Source organism: Polypterus senegalus, chromosome 12 (genome assembly GCF_016835505.1).
Source record: "Polypterus senegalus isolate Bchr_013 chromosome 12, ASM1683550v1, whole genome shotgun sequence".
In the NCBI taxonomy this organism is placed as follows: domain Eukaryota; kingdom Metazoa; phylum Chordata; class Cladistia; order Polypteriformes; family Polypteridae; genus Polypterus; species Polypterus senegalus.
Genome location: NC_053165.1, coordinates 51,706,268 through 51,722,807, shown reverse-complemented (window position 1 = coordinate 51,722,807; position 16,540 = coordinate 51,706,268). Strand labels below are relative to the sequence as shown.

At 39.4% G+C, this 16,540-nt stretch overlaps 1 protein-coding gene across 2 annotated transcripts; it reads left to right on the top strand.

Annotated features, from left to right (window-relative positions):
- The first annotated feature begins 4,046 nt into the window (after positions 1 to 4,046).
- LOC120540773 (serine/threonine-protein kinase pim-3-like) lies at positions 4,047 to 16,251 on the top strand. 2 transcript variants are annotated; one of them, XM_039771832.1, is made up of 6 exons: positions 4,047 to 4,298; positions 13,984 to 14,084; positions 14,262 to 14,312; positions 14,646 to 15,012; positions 15,152 to 15,334; positions 15,709 to 16,251. In XM_039771832.1, exons 1-6 carry the CDS (start codon positions 4,220 to 4,222, stop codon positions 15,825 to 15,827), a joined length of 900 nt encoding a protein of 299 aa, XP_039627766.1. In that variant the 5' UTR covers positions 4,047 to 4,219; the 3' UTR covers positions 15,828 to 16,251. The 2 variants fall into 2 exon arrangements, with proteins under 2 accessions (XP_039627766.1, XP_039627765.1); XM_039771831.1 differs by lacking the exon at positions 4,047 to 4,298 and adding an exon at positions 11,408 to 11,727.
- The last annotated feature ends 289 nt before the right edge of the window (positions 16,252 to 16,540 follow it).

The following is a 16,540-nucleotide window of genomic DNA, read 5'->3' as shown; positions in this document are numbered from 1 at the left end:
GTGTCAACATAAACCCCCAAATCCTCTTCAGTGGTTGCCCCCTGTATAACAGTGTCTCCCATCTTGTATTTATAACTGATGCTCCATTTGCCCACGTGTAGCACTTTTGTACTTTTCATTAAACTGCATTATCCAGTTGTTGACCCAGTTCTGAAGCTTGTCCAGGTCTTTTTAAAGTGTTTTGGGCACTGTAACGGATGGTTGGCAGTTTATCACGGCCGGGACTAACCAGTAATGCAAGGATGGGGCAATGTAGCTTATATTGTGAATTTCCCCTTGGGATTAATAAAGTATCTATCTATCTATCTATCTATCTATCTATCTATCTATCTATCTATCTATCTATCTATCTATCTATCTATCTATCTATCTATCTATCTATCTATCTATCTATCTATCTATCTATCTATCTATCTACATTATCTATCAAGGACACTACCTCCCAAAAGAGGATAGATGGCAGCTTCCCTGGACTGCAGCGGTGCCCCAGATTCCCACAGGGTACTATGGGACTTGGAGTTCAGCAGCACAGCCCTGCTGGGTACCATGGGTGGCACCAGGGGACGCTGTGGGAAGAACAAATTCTCCCCTAGCCCGGAAGTACTAATGGACTATGACAACGGAAGCCCCTGATTAAAACCTGAATTCTCCAGCTGACCCGGAAGTGGTGGCAACTCACATGAGAGGAAGAACAGAAGCACTTCTGGGTCACGGACTATTTAAAGGACTGTTGGAGACCCAGAAAGTGAGCTGGAGTTGGGAGGAGTAGGACAGAGCTTGTTGGGAGGTATGGAGGAGAGAATTGTGTCTAATACTGTATTTATTTACCTGTCTACTGTGGTGGAGGTGCTTCGGGCACTATTTACTTGAAAAGAAGAAATTAAATTGCTTCTTGGTGTTTTAAAACATGTTGTCAGTGTCCGTGTGTTGGGATAAGCGCTGGTATAGCGCCATCTAGTGTTACACCACTTTCTCAGTGTCTGCCATCCCACCAATTTTAGCATCATCTGGGAATTTCACAAGTTTACTATCAATACTGAAATATATGTCATTAATATAAATCAGATCAGATCCCATCATACTTGATGATAAACTGATGTGCAGTGATCAATTTGGAATTTAAAACCAGTTCTGTGTAGCTGTAAAGCAGCAGTGCCAACCCCTTTTTTATTTTATTTTATTTTATTACTGTGTCTCTTATTTTTCTATTCTTCATTATGTAAAGCACTTTGAGCTACATTTTTTTGTATGAAAATGTGCTATATACTGTAAATAAATGTTGTTGTTGTTGTTGATGGGTGGCATTTGGGGTAACATGTACAGTGTGGAGTGTCCAGAGAGAAACATGGTGAAAAGAACGTCCCCTAAAAGAATCATAGTAAAGTGTATCTCTTGATAAATGTGTTATTAAGTGTGCTATCGAAGAATTACTTTTGTTGTAACTGATCAGCTGCATTCCCTGAGTTTACTAAGTTTTCTTACCACCGGCTTTGGAGATCTGTCTTTTGAGCAACGTCCATTGAATCTGTTGAATAAAGTCCAGTGATGAGCATTTACTTAGAAAGACCTGCAGAGTGGAATCCAGTGAGCTGGCTACGCTCTTCACATTTCCTGAGTAACTGTCACATGGATCCAATCGATATTATCTCCATACTAAGATCCTGTGAGCTGTTTCCACAGAAAAGATTCAATTGTGTAAAATTCACTAAGTGGCTCAATATTGTTGGAACTATGTACCTCCCACCAAAGTGTCCCATCGTGGAATGACCCCCTTGATGGCCCCATGTGCAGATCCCTGCTGATTTGCTCAAAAAAGCTGTGTGAGGCTCCCCACAGAGCTGTTGTCCTGCTCTTACAGCTTGTAATGGCTCTTAATGGTTACAGTTGTATTGGAGTACTAATGAGGTCTGATTGGGACTAGTGGAAAATTTAACCCTGTCCTGACCCCAACATCCTGCCATACACAACACATGTCAGAGAGTCACTGTTGCACTAAATATATGAGGGGAGTCTATGGAAGGCAGTGAAACTATGGTTGTGAGATTTCTCTTCTGCAGACACCATCAAACTGCCTTCATACAGCTCAACAGTAAAGTAGGAAACATAAGAACGGAGGCGCTTTTACATTTCAGGAGATGTAAACCCACCCCCTTATGTCACCCTCAGAGGTAACCCACCAGCCGCCTAGTGGTTTAGAAATAGAAGGCTTCCCATCTGTATTTCTGCCCAAATGGATTTAACCTGACGTAATTCCAGAAGAGTTCAGCAACCCATCAAGAGAGCTGCATTTTACAAAATACCTTTCATGGTGACGTCACATTATGAAAGTATTGAATCCACAACACACACAGGAACACACAGGACCCAAGTGGCAGCAAAGGAAGTCAGCAATTTATTCTCCTTTTTGTGGTGTAGTGGTTAAGGGTTTGGACTTAACCCCTGAGGTTGTGGGTTCAAATCCCACTACTGACACCACTGTGACCCTGTGCAAGTCACTTGACCTGCCTTGTACTCCATTCGGAAAAGCAAAACAAATGTAACCAATTGTATTATAAATGTAAGTCGAAATGCATCAGCCAAATCAGTAAAACGTAAATGTAAATGCTGCTACTGAGCTAATCAGTCCTTTTCACAGCAAAAATATGGATGATGTACTTCTGATCTTCTTTACAGGAATTTGAGTCCCAAGTATTCATGCCCCATAAGCAGGCAACAAGACCCTACTTTGCCAATGTCCATCTATTCTAACACACCCAAGCAAAGCTGAACCAGCGCCAGGCACAGACAATGTGCAGAAGGCGCCAGGAGGGCAATAATTTGATTTGTTCTGACACTTGAGCTACAAGTGTAGTGACAAGAGAATGAACTGTAATATGGCCTCTCTTGGCACCATCTCTACCCTGAGGCCCCTTGTTATGTTTTCTTTTAATTTGGCTGAAAGCTTTGGTCACAAACAACTCATTCTGCAGAGGACAAACTTGAGTGTCACATTGTGGCACTTAATGGCCCTGTTAACGATTAACTGTCTGTCCTTTCTGGTTCAATCCAGTTACGGGAACAACCTGTTTACTGGCACCTAATCATTTACTCCATCTGTGCTGCAAACATCAGTGCTTTTATCCCAGTTGAGAGGGCATGGTTTAAATGTCTTATAGTACACCCAATAACTGTGACAGTGGTGAAAATAATACTACTTTTATTGCATGGTTGAGAAAGATTAAAGATATCAGCATGTTCGGCCAGCAACTGTAAATGGAAGTGTTATTCTTTGATTCATGCAGCTGTAAACATACAACCTTTCTATACTCTGAAGGACTCTGTAAATGACACTGACTTTTGCTTTGAAAACTATACTGTAGTTTTCACTTTTCTCTCTCTCTTTTTGTCTTTAATGATTTCATTATATCATACAGTGTTGGTTTGTAACTGACTGTGTAAGGGTTGAAGGTTTTCTTCTGCAACATTATTTCACTCTCAGTTTGCTCTTAAATTGATGGTATTATGTCCCTTGAAAAGATCAGAAATTATATCAATTTTCATGCAACCTTCCATCCTATCCAATCCATTTTCCAACTTGCTTAATTCAGTTCTGTCCCATGGGGAGCCGGAGCTGGAACAGCAGCAGCGTCATTGGGAACACGGCAAGAATAAAAGCTGAATGGGGTACCAATTTACCTTTGGCAAATGTCATCCTAAAACACTTTTCCTTTTTATTTGCTTAACACCCACTTACTCATGATTCACCACGGTGCCTTCTCACGATCAATTTACCTCTTTGTTCTGTAAATAAGCAACTTTTCTTCAGTGAAATCAGATTTGAACGTTTATACTGCTTTTACATTATAACACGTGAAAATGTCTCCGTTTTTCTGTCATGCATATCTTATTTTTTTCTGTTTTATAAACAGTATTAATGTTAAACTTTAGTTTGCTTGTAAAACTTAAACTACAAGCGGGATCAGCTAGGTGGCTCAGCTCAATTCTAATTGGTCACTGACTGTCGGGGGCGGGGTTCCAGTTTCAGGCTTGGACAGCTCTGTAACTTCTTGGCAAAGTCTAAAGCGTGCAGATTCGCAACTTTCTCGCTCCAGGCGATGAGGATCTTACTCTTCCCTGCGCTGTAGAACTGTCAAACTGGACTTCTTTCAGTGGGAGCGGTTCTTGGAGCGTCACTTGGGTCGTTTTGCATTGAACCAGCGTTATCAACACGGGAAGACCGATGTCGTCTGTGAAAGTAATCTGTCAGCAGAGTCCACACGAATATCTTCTGCGCACGGTGCACCAAAAGGAAGAGGCAGGTGGGCCACTGCACGATTTGCCAGTTTTGCTGTAAATTATGCGTGGAATGCAATAAAGCGTTTATGGAGTCATGCGCTGCTCTTGTCGAAACGCCTAGCGCTTAAATGGCTTTTACATAGAAATGGCATAGCTGAGGCACGATCTGAAAAAAAGTGCCTGGGAGGTCTGAGTTGCCAGAGCTATTAATACGATCGGCGTAAAGCTCAGCGTGGGGGGCAGTTTAGTGCGATCTGCTTCATAGTCGGTGTCAGAACCGCACACAAAGTTGACACGCCGGCGTCTTTACAGGGGGCTTTTGTCCGACTCTTTTCACATTTGCTCTCAGCTGAAGGTGTTGAAAAGACTAAGGCGGGCAACGAATGAGCACCGTTTGACTCTATCTGTAGCATAGTTGTAACTGGGATAAGGGTACACTCGCTTCTTAAAGTGCTCCCATGACGGAACTCTGACGCCTAAATAACACCCACCGCTCATCGATCTATTGTGACTTTGTGACGCGACTCTAAACATTAAGGGGAAGCCAACAGTGAGTGCCGCTTCACGCAATCTAATGGTACCGGCACTTGTGTATATCTACTTAAGACACGGAGTATATCAATCTTAAAAGTGAATAAACGTATATTGCCTTTTCATAGTGCAATTGGAAACATACATAAAAGAAAGAGTGCTTTAGGAATTAGTTTCGTTGTTGTGCAGTATTTTGTTATTATTAATATGTAGAGGTAGTGGTAATCAGTATATTTTACCAACGTGAATTTGCGGTAGGTGCTGTGCAGCCACCCCTAAAATTAAAAGTTTAACTAATCTGCTAGATATAATTGATTAAAAGTCAAAAGAACTATGAAAGATGGATAATGAATTTGAGTAACAGACTGCCAAGACTGATAGAAGGGAAAGCAGCCGTTTCCAAGGCGAATCAGAGTTCATTAACACGAAGTGGGAAGTAATGGCCTTGTGTAACAGCTATAATTCAGCTACACAAGCCTTTTATTAAAATGCCATCATTCTATAAGTTTTATAAACCTTCTAATATCAGGGGGGTCGCGGGGAAGCGGAGTCTCTCCCGGCAGACAAGAACTGCAACCTCAGGCACAGTCGCACAGGTCCTTACGTAGGACGGTTTGGAGAGGCCATTATTCTGACCTCCACGACTTTGAGATGTGAACAAAAAAAGGGAACATAAGAAGGAACCCCCTGTATGTACGGGGAGAACATGCGTACTTGACATAGAAAGCAATATATGAAAATGATGTTCTTTGTACAGGGTTTTCTTTTAGTATTTTTGATTTTTTGTATTTTTATTTTCGTTTATTGTCTCTTAGTTTAATTCAAAGTTTTCATCTTTATTTAGTGGTTTATGTAAATATTATTTGTTTCAAATGTGATATGTGCCCAGTTCTTCATTTTGAATTTCTCTTAAGTGCTTTGAGCATGGAAGAGTTGCTATATCAATAAAAAGTATTATTATTATTAAGATCTAGTGCATCTCCTGGAGATAAGGCGAACTAAAGAGGCAGCACAGCACCCCTGACAATAAATGTAATTAAATATTATTATGCTATTATCTGAAAATACTGTGGTGGGCTGGCGCCCTGCCTGGGGTTTGTTTCCTGCCTTGTGCCTGTGTTGGCTGGGATTGGCTCCAGCAGACTCCTGTGACCTTGTAATTAGGATATTTACGAGTTGGATAATAGATGGATGGATATATGAAAATATTGTCTGTAAGTTAGAGGACTCCTCACTCCCCATGATTAACAGATGAGTTGCATTAATAAATTAATTAATATTATATAGTCAAGGTGTGTTTCGATAAAACAGGTCCCAAATTCAGCCTGACATTTGGCAAAAACTTCAGTACTCTGTTGACCAAAAGCCTTTAAAGTAATTTTTAATTATGTTTGGCCTGGATGAGAAAAAATCATTGTATAAAGGTGTACCTCTGTCTTCTTTATTGATGCTGTAATACCAGGGAAGCAATATAGGCAAATATGTTAAAAATGTCAGTAAGAATGTGCACGTTAACACCAACACCCTTAAAAATATAGGTGCTAGAGTGGTCCTTCAGAGCGATGCCATAGTGGAACCATTTTTGGTTTCCTAAAGAAAAATTCACATGAAGGTTCCAAAAAGAACCTTTATTTATTTAGATCCATAACAGGCTCCATGGAATACTATGAACATATGATAAGAGATTTGTGAAATGCCAATAGGTTCCTGATTTTAGAAGGACTCATGCTACATATAATAACACAGGCTAGGTTCAAATTTTCTTGATCGCTCAGTATCCCGCTAGGTAGCCTAATCTACATTAAATATTTCTGTTTTATGCACATATTAGCAACCTTTAGAAAACCCAAAGAACCAATTTCATATGCACCCAACATAGAATGAAATAGTTCTTTGTCAAACATTGGCTCTGCAAGTAACTACACAACCGTGTAAATTATCATTTTAGTACCATTATTTTTAATAGTGAACATCATCTATTCATCACCTGAAATCAGTCAGTGAGTCATTTTCTAACCCACTTAATCCTGACCAGGGTTGTTGGGGTCTGCTGGAGCCTATCCCAGCTATCACAGAGTGCAAGGCATGAACAAAGCAAACAGGATACCAGTCCATTGCAGGGCGCACACACACACACACACACACCAACCACAACCTAGGTCCAATTTAGTATTTCCAATCCAACTAACCTGCATGTCTTAGGACTGTGGGAGGAAACTGGAGCAAATCCACACAGACATGGGGAGAACATGCAAATTCCACACAGGGAGGACCCGGGTTGCAGACCCCAGTCTCCTTACTGCGAGTCAGCAGCACTACTACTGCGTCACCATGCCACACCATCACCTGAATCAGCTTAATTCAATTTTTGAATTTTCCAAAATTTATGAATCTGCTCTTACCACACCCTAAATTAATTAATAAACACCATTCGTCCATGTTTTGAACTTTTCCTTTCCATTATGGAGCCTTTGGCTGGAGTGAAACATATTCCAGTGTACGTTTTGGAGAAGGCTGGAATGAGCCTTTGACTGGATATTACAGTCATGAAGACACTTTAATATGCTCACAAAAGGACAAATATTGGAGAAAATAACTACATTGGAACATAGGAAGAATGTCTAATTCTCCAGTCTTAGAGTCTTGGCTGGCTGTGAAAGCAGGGCAGTGTGATGGCTAAGTTTATAAACTACAGACCCACCAGATCAATTCCTGCCAACGACTCATTCTGTGAAAATCTGAACAAGCCACCTAACATGTCAATACTCCAAATGTAAAAAAAAAAACTATGTTGTTGTTGTATGTCTTGATCATATAAATTACTTTGGTAAAGGTGTCAGCCAAATGAACAACAATAGCAGCAGCCAGATCCCTGAAACTATAAACAGCTACCCTAACCACTGTGTCACCAGGCCACAGGTAATAAACACCAGAAATGCTCCAGTTTATCTTTAATACAAGGTACATGCAATTATGTTTTATTTTAACGTTCAACACTACATCATTAGTGCTTCTTATGTATTATACTTAGCATTCTTCATATTTACTTGAGATAAAGGTCTCTCTAGTCTTTTTACAGCTTTTTTGGAGTACTTTATTGTTTCTTATCTTCTTTAGAGAAAGTTCCCACATTTTTCCTTTTATATAGTCTATTCTTATAACACTTCTCTCAAAGATACAAAGTTTGATGCAATTGCACAATATTCTGTTTTCAACTCCTGAAACTCTCAAAAAAATGTAAACTCCCTTGGCCATCATCTCCTAATAGACCCCACAGCTCACTGCAAGGTGTTATTCTAATCTTGTGGATCAATTTAAATCTTACCATGCATTTACCATCAAACACTGTTGTAGTTTTTAAATTTTTAAGACAAAATGATAATCATGAAATCTTATATTAACAAGTCAAATGAATGGTACATTCATCTATGAATTCACTGATTACTATGGCAGCAAATGTGTGTTCAGAAGTTGAATCCATACAAATTCTCATTATTCAGCTAACCTTACAAATGCAACAGATTGATGTTTGGTTATCCTTGGTCTCGGTTATTATACAATGGGTCTCAACAAGCTGGCTTGGATGTTCCACAGGATCTGGTATGACAGGCATGGGCTCATGAGACATTTGGCAAAACAGACCTCGAAGATTTTGGCTGGTGCACAACAGGTCCTGGCTGCATGATTCTTTGAGAGTTAGGCTGGTAGATAATAGGCCCAAATAGTTTGTCCATGGCCTCTGCTGAAAGAAAGAAAGAAAGAAAGAAAGAAAGAAAGAAAGAAAGAAAGAAAGAAAGAAAGAAAGAAAGAAAGGATGATTCTGTTAATCCAGTGACCTCGTATTGGAATAAACATTTTTGAGAATGAAGCAATGAATCAGGTAGTATTGCATTAGGAATCAGTTTGGGGTTTGAATGACAAACCCATTGGAAACAATAAAGGAAACCCTGTTAAATTTCAGAAAACACCAATGCTGTCCATGAAAGTAATTTTGTCAACCACTAGCTCATCCAAAATTATATTTTAGAGTGGTAATGCAACATGTTAATGTCATAAATGTGGTAAGATGTGGGCTTCCCCTTCACTCTTTGCCCTAAATGGCACATTTAGAATTGTACTAATTTTACTTTTTAATATGGCTTCATATTGTTATCACTGCAACTCAAACCACTGGCATAAAACTGGAATTGGGGTGTTTAATTTTACAGAAACAATTTCAGCACTCCTCTCTCATCTACAGTACTGGTATTAATATTAAAGAGACTGTAGCAAACAGTGTCTTTTATAGCAATGTTGCTTAATAAATAATAGTTTGTTTAATTTATAGATTAGTCACCTGTGTTTTCATTAAATACCATGTAAGACTAACAAGAAATAATATTAGTAGAAAACAAAAAAAGGTTTCATTTTAAAATTATAAGCAATGGATTACCTAAAATTACCTTTAACTGTTACTAAGAAAACCAGTCGTTTCTGAAGTACCCATTAACTTGTGGGTCCCAAAAATCCCACCCTATAAATAATTTGCTGTAAATGTGTTTTTATCAGGAGCAACACATAAGAGATAATTGTTATTCTAACAGCATCTATAATTCATTTGCATTGCTCTGACTGTGTGCAATTGATTACAAATCCCATAATTCTTTGCATATCATGCAAATTTGTCCTAAACTGTATGTGTCAAAGTAATGTTCCCCATTTACGTTTTGGTATGAACCAATATGTCAGCCTATTTTCTACATAGATGAAGTGCTATCAGTTAATTTTCATTCCACTTGTTTACTATGCTCATAATTTCAGAGTACCAAAACTTCTCGGTACCAAAACAAATATATGTAAATGACTCTTGGAGGAAGAGCAATACACTGAAATGTTTAAACCTAAAATGCCACTGCCCAAAGCTACATCTGTGTGTCAGCCTATTGCACAGCACACTCACACATAAAGTCACTCTTACCACAAATACATTAAACACATATTTAAAAATAAATATAACAGTCCATATGCATGTATGAATAAGATCAGAATGGATATTATAATTGTACACTGTTCACTTGCATGGTTCTCTTTGTTTCCTTTAAAGGCAGTGGGATCTCAAACATCAAGGCTATATTTATAACAATAAACCTTTACCAACAACTTAAATATGACCTGAAGTAGGCTGACAATGGATTCAGGGTCCGTTTCTGTGTTGTACTTAATGTTGCTGGGATGTGCTCTAACTTCCTACAATCCTGGATGTGGACTAAGCAAACACAGGAAATTAATGGATGGATGAAGGTTTCACAATTCTCTCACCATATTCCAGAACATGTGCAGGTTAGATAAACTGTTATACCCACAGCTGTTTTGGAAAGAAAGAAAGAATTTGTTAATCCAGTGACTTTGTATTATAATAAGAATTTTTGAAAATATTGTAATAAAAATTAAGGTGGGGTATGATAAAAACACTGGAAATAATAAAGGAAACCCTGTAAAAAGAAAAAAAAAAAACATTGATGCGCCCCATAAAATAATTGCATCAACCATTGGCTCATCTAGAATTATATTTTGGAGAGGACTTAATTGTGAATGGCACCATGTAACTGGCATGGATGTGTTAGGTTGTGGGTTTCTACACCCTCTTCTGCCAGACAACAAGTCATTACATTGTGTTCATTGTCCTTTCGATATGACTTGCTATTGTTAACACTGCAATTCAAAACACTGGAATTGTGGTGTTCAGTTTAAAAGAAAACTTTCATCTAACCTCTTACCTACATCATTGGCGTTAAAATTAAACAGGCTGCATCAGTTATTATGTCTTTTACAGCAGGGTGACTTAATAAAGAAGATCTGATGCTTTCATATATATTAGTTAACTTTTTTTCATCAAATACCATGAGAGTTTCTGGAAAAAGGAAATATTATTTCAGTAGAAGACTTCATACGCGGATAGAATTTGAAAATAATAAACAATGGATTAACAAAACTGCTTTTAACCATTACTGAAAAGCTAGTTATTTATGAAGTACCAATAAGCTTATGGGTACCTTGAACTCAGTGCTAACAAGATTAGCTTTGGCATGCAGTTATTTAATGCTAGGGCACAGATAATGGATATATATATATATATATATATATATATATATATATATATATATATATATATATATATATATATATATATATATATATATATATGCATATGGCATAATTTAAGAAAAGAAGCAAAACGTACATTGCTTTTACCATTTATTTTTTTCATTCTTGAAATGCGTGTCAACTCTGCTGTATTCACATCTTCTTCGCACTGACGCCTCTGGAATTTTTGTCCATTTACAATTTTCGTGTTCTCTAGTTGCATTTTTCTGTTACAAGTTCAATAAACGGCGCGCAACGCTACCTCCGCCCCACTAGCGTTTCTTTCGCTTCCGATTGGTCGATTTTAGATTAAAATCTGTGGAATGTGACAGGATGTCTCCGCCTCTTCGTTTCCATTGGGCAAGTGTAGTTTTCACGAATTGGGGGGGAATGCGAGCCTGTGATTGTGACGCCTGGGAACAAAAGCATCGTGGCGAGACACTCTCCACCCCTCCAATCATAGTGTGATAGTACGGTGACTCGGAAAACTGGAGATACCGGCTCGGGGACCTTTGGTTCTACGCGTGTAGCTGCTTCATTCACTCATACAAGCCTAGCAGAGCTCGGTCACGACGTTCAGCACGCGGGGGCGAGACGCACGCTATCCCTAATTGCGGTTTAAAGGCGGAGGGAGAGAAGGGGGGAAAAGGCGTGGCGTGGGCAGGAGCTGCATGAGCGAGCTGGCCATGCTGCTGTCTCCGAAGCAGACAGCAGCATTACCCATCCCGGACCCTTACCGTAGAACCATTGGCATGTCGGAGAACGCCTCGTCGCCGCTCGGGCTGGCCGCTTCCGCAGGTAATAGACGTTTTTCGGAGTGTTATAGTCTTAACGGAGTGACCTGAGGGAGCGTGGCTGAAAGTGACGGGGAAAGACACAGAGTGCGTGGTGCTGGCGTCCAGAAGGAGCGTTTAAGTTTGGACATGGACGGAGTGACGCGCTGTTAAGGTTTAGTTATATTATTTTGAAATATAAAAAGAGGTTTGTGGGTGTATACATGTGAAGTATCGTCGAAACAGTAAATACCACTCCACGTGTCAAACGGTTATATGGTCGCGTATCAATAAAGAGAATTTCTTTTAACTTGAGTCCGCGCTCACGCTCTTTCTGCTCCGTTTGATGCCACTGCAGAAGCCGAAACATCTAGCAATGCATGAACACTGTGCTCGCCAAGCCGGCTCCACGTGTCTTTATTTAGAATGGTGCGACAAAGGGCAGTTTACATGAGATTAGTGTTGTGACGCCGTCGGTACGATTTCCAGTTATCTAGGTTTTGAAGTTCGCCTCCCAACGAATTATAGGTAAAGACATTGTCAAACATCTCACCTTTCCTCCATAAAACAAAGGATTTAGCCCTTGTTCTATTAGCCACGCCCATTTGCCCCACTAGAAGTAACGCCGTTCATGCAGGTGGCAAACTTTTAGACCGCCGATTTCCCAACGTGTGGCGCAGTTGGATTTTTTTAGGGGGGCAATTCGAGAATTTAGGTACGTTAAACAATTTATAAAATGAAAAAACAGAAATTCACTGTTAAAATGATAGAAAAAATAAGCACATTTTAATTTTTTACATTTATATAAACATAGAAGGGATGGCAAAGAGCCCTTTAATTTATGATTTTACAACCGGCGTGGGTTTTTCTACTTAGAAATCGTTTTTTATCATTAAAATAATATGAATTGTAACAATGATTATAAAATTTTGCAATATAACAAAATATAAAATGATCAAAATATTACAGAAAAAGCTGTCATTAAAATTATTTGATATTTATGAATATCATGTCTCTTATTGTTTTCACAACTGTATTTGCTGTATTTTCATATTTAACAATATCTTAGTGATTTTTGTCATTACTTCAACTATCCTTTCCCTCTTTTGTTTCCATGTTCTTTGGAAGCTTGTTTAGACCAAATGAATGACATTATGGGCTTCCTCCACGTCAGTAGGAGTTCACTTTTTGAATAGGTAATAATAAGAATAAGGTATATGTTACAGCGGGAGACATCATGCTTTTAGAGAGGCCTAGGTGGGGCATGGCCAAAAAAAGGCTGGGAACCACTGTTTTAGATGCAAAGACTGTATCTGCTCGGCTAGTGAGGAAGAAGAGTTGTGTTGGGTCAAACAAATGACATAATTACCAGTTACTGAATTTGGCTTATATTTTTGGAACATGTGTAACGCTGATCCGATTTTTCCACGTGAATGCATGGATATGCTGTAAATATAAAAGTGTTCGGGGTGGTTGCGCTATTAATGAGAATCTCTAAGGGTAGAGAGGGGCAATACTTGGGTCTTGGACAGTGACATTTTGCTGTCACCTGTGCCAATTTATGTAAAATGCCAGTAAAATCTCCATAATCTTTTAAGATTGTATCTGCTCAATCAGTTTTATTTCTTGACATTGTGGTTAGGGATTGAAGAAGTTGTTCTTGAAGCTGTGAAGAGCAGCCCCATCTGGGATTTGAGTGTGTTTTATTTGAACCTTATTCTCCAAGTGTACCTCATTTTGGTGTGACTATAGAGTATTGGATAAATTACACCCTTACCTCTATTTGAGTTGTTCAGATTGGGGTGGCATTTGCACAAGGGAACACTAAACCTTTATTTCTATACCTTATTTAAACTTTTTATATGCAAACATAGATTGTGTAAGTGTTTTGCACTGTAGTGAATGAGCTATAATTTGAATGTTATCTTACTGCCTTATTGTCGCTAGTCCTAACTCTGAAGTTTAGTAAACCTCTGGAAATGATTCTTTAGAGCTGTCTTTAGCATTGCACTTTTCTGCATTTAAGATGGGGAATCAGCATTCTGTACTGTAAAAGGTAGCTGTGGCTTTTTGCTTTAGAGATTTATCATTAGCTTCCTTGGGTAAACGTGCCATCATGATGTTTAATGCTTTGTTTGTGGAAAGATTTTTTATTTATGGTGTTTACTGTGTACTTGACTGCATAATTTAAACCAAAAGTGCAATAATCCACTGATTTTACACCATTAGCATAATTGAATATTTAATTCCCCATTTCTGACAAACTTTTTATTTTTTTCAGTCAAAGAACCATTTGAAAAGCTGTACCAGGTGGGGTCTGTGATTGGCAGAGGAGGTTTTGGAACAGTCTATGCAGGGATCCGATGTAGTGATGGACTTCCAGTAAGTTGCAAGTTTTTATTTCTATTTGGTTTTTGTTTTCCCTTATATGCAACTCTTGGTTTTGTAAAAGTTGCTGAAGTTAACAAGCATTGAGGGAAAAAAAGGCTAGAAAAGGAAAATTTAAGTATGGAGTGATTCTAACAGCTGTGTTCTGTGTATGTTCTTTTAATAAAACAGGTAGCCATCAAACATGTCACCCGGGACCGACTGGGTGAGCTGCGGCCCATGGTAAGTCCCAAAACGTTTGTTTCCAGTTATTTTTTCAAGTACACCTCTGATGTCTTGCAGAGGTGCGTGAAAGATCAGGACTGGTGTTAGTCTGTATTCTCCTGATTATAGTTATTAAAATGTGATTTGAATCTTCCAAAATTTTATGTGTGAATGTCTTCTCTTATTAAGCACATGTAATGTTTTATCGGGTATGAATGTTTATGTTCAGGGTTATGGTGTTTTATCCTGTGTTGTTCAGAATTTAACCTCTCCTCATTACAGGAATGCATATTCATTGAGACAAAAAAAAACTGGCCTGCTTACTTAAATTCATCCATTCTTTCTCCATAGGATGGTCGTCTAGTTCCTCTAGAAATATTACTACTGCAGAAAATGTCAGTGGGTTCTCCTCATGGAGTGATTCGTATGCTTGATTGGCGGGAACGGCCTGATGGCTATCTTATGGTTCTGGAACGACCTCCGGAGTGTCAGGATCTTTTTGATTTCATCACTGAACGTGGGCCTCTTGATGAGGATACTGCAAGGGCCTTTTTCAGTCAGCTGGTTGCTGCCGTGCAGCTGTGTCATGCACGTGGTGTCTTGCACAGGGATATCAAGGATGAGAATGTGCTTGTGGACCTGCAGAATGGCCAGGTTTTGCTTATCGACTTTGGATCTGGAGCACTGCTGCGGGATGGACCTTACACAGACTTTGATGGTGAGAGTTCTTCTGCTGGACTTTCGTGGGTGTGACTGTTTCCTCTTCTCCGGTGTATAGCTGTTAAGTAGATACTAGAGTGGTTGTTAACAGTTGACATTTTCTATTGGATCTAACACCTTGCATGCTTTCTTCTTAGGTACTAGAGTCTACAGCCCACCTGAGTGGGTTAGATTGGGTCAGTATCATGGCAAACCAGCAGCAGTGTGGTCTTTGGGCATACTTCTGTATGATATGGTCTGTGGAGACATCCCCTTTGAACATGACCATGAGATCACATTGGGAAAGGTCCACTTTCCACATCAACGTCATCTATCCCCAGGTACGGTTTTGACTTGGAAAGGGTTAAATAATGGTTGTGCACGTTTTGTATTAAAGTACTGTATATCTGAATGACGGTAGATCATTTACTTAAGGAAAATGCATTTTGTAGCCAATGAAATGGCTGGTTGACTTGGCTCCCCTTTATCCACAGTTACCATTATTTGTACACTGTATCTTGAAAGAATTACACATTTAACATATGCTGTATTTCGTACATTGAGACAATGATAATGTAGGAAATATGACAATCTGCAGATGTTTTATGGCACTGTAAGATGGATGGAGGCTACCCATGAATCTGTAGGGGTTTTGTTCTCTAAATGTCTGGAATAAGCATTCCTTCTTTTAATCCACTCTTCTTTTTCTTTGCAGTATGCTGTCACCTCATTGAATGGTGCCTATCGCAAGATCCAAAAAAGCGTCCAACGTTGGAGCAAATCTTGTCACATGAGTGGTTTAATCCAGATAGAAAGCCTGGAGTGGGGACATAGCCAGGATTGTAGGGATGGGTATGGGGTGGGGGTGTGGGAATATAGGGCAGTATGCACACAAAGGTAGGGCTTGATGCTTTTGAAACAAGTGTCTGCCTGTTGCAGAGCAGGGCTGTGTGCCAGGATGACTAGCAAAGGTCTGATGGCTGTAAAGGCAGACCGTGCAAGTACAGGGCTCCTCCAGTGAGCTGGAGAAGTGATTTCTCGCCCACCATTGGGTGGACAGATGAATGTCAAGTGTCCCGTTGTGGTGCAATTTGTGGGTCAACACCCTTGCATTCCTTAATGGTGCTGCTTTGTTCATGTTTGTTTTCACTTTCTTGCAGCCACCAAGTGAGTTCCTTTATAATAAAAGGCTGCAAGCTGAAAGAAATGGCCCACTTTCTGTCATTTTTAGGCAGGGAACTGACTGAAAATACTCTTATTGCCTCCCATGTTTGTTTAAAAAAATACTTGAAATTTGTTTTGATCAGGGGTTTACATTATTGCAAGCAAGCCTGTTAGGTAGTGCTTGCTTGTTGTTGTTTTTGGTGCCAGTCAGGGGGTGGTTTATTTTTTTTTATCCCCCTTAGTAAGGCAGATCAGCAAGACAGAGGTGGCATTTGTAATTCTGTCTCCTTACTGTGGGAATACTGTGAAAGCAGAGTTGGAGGGCTTAATGTTCAGATTTTAATATGCTGTTACTCCACTGCTAAACCCCCAAACCAACCCCT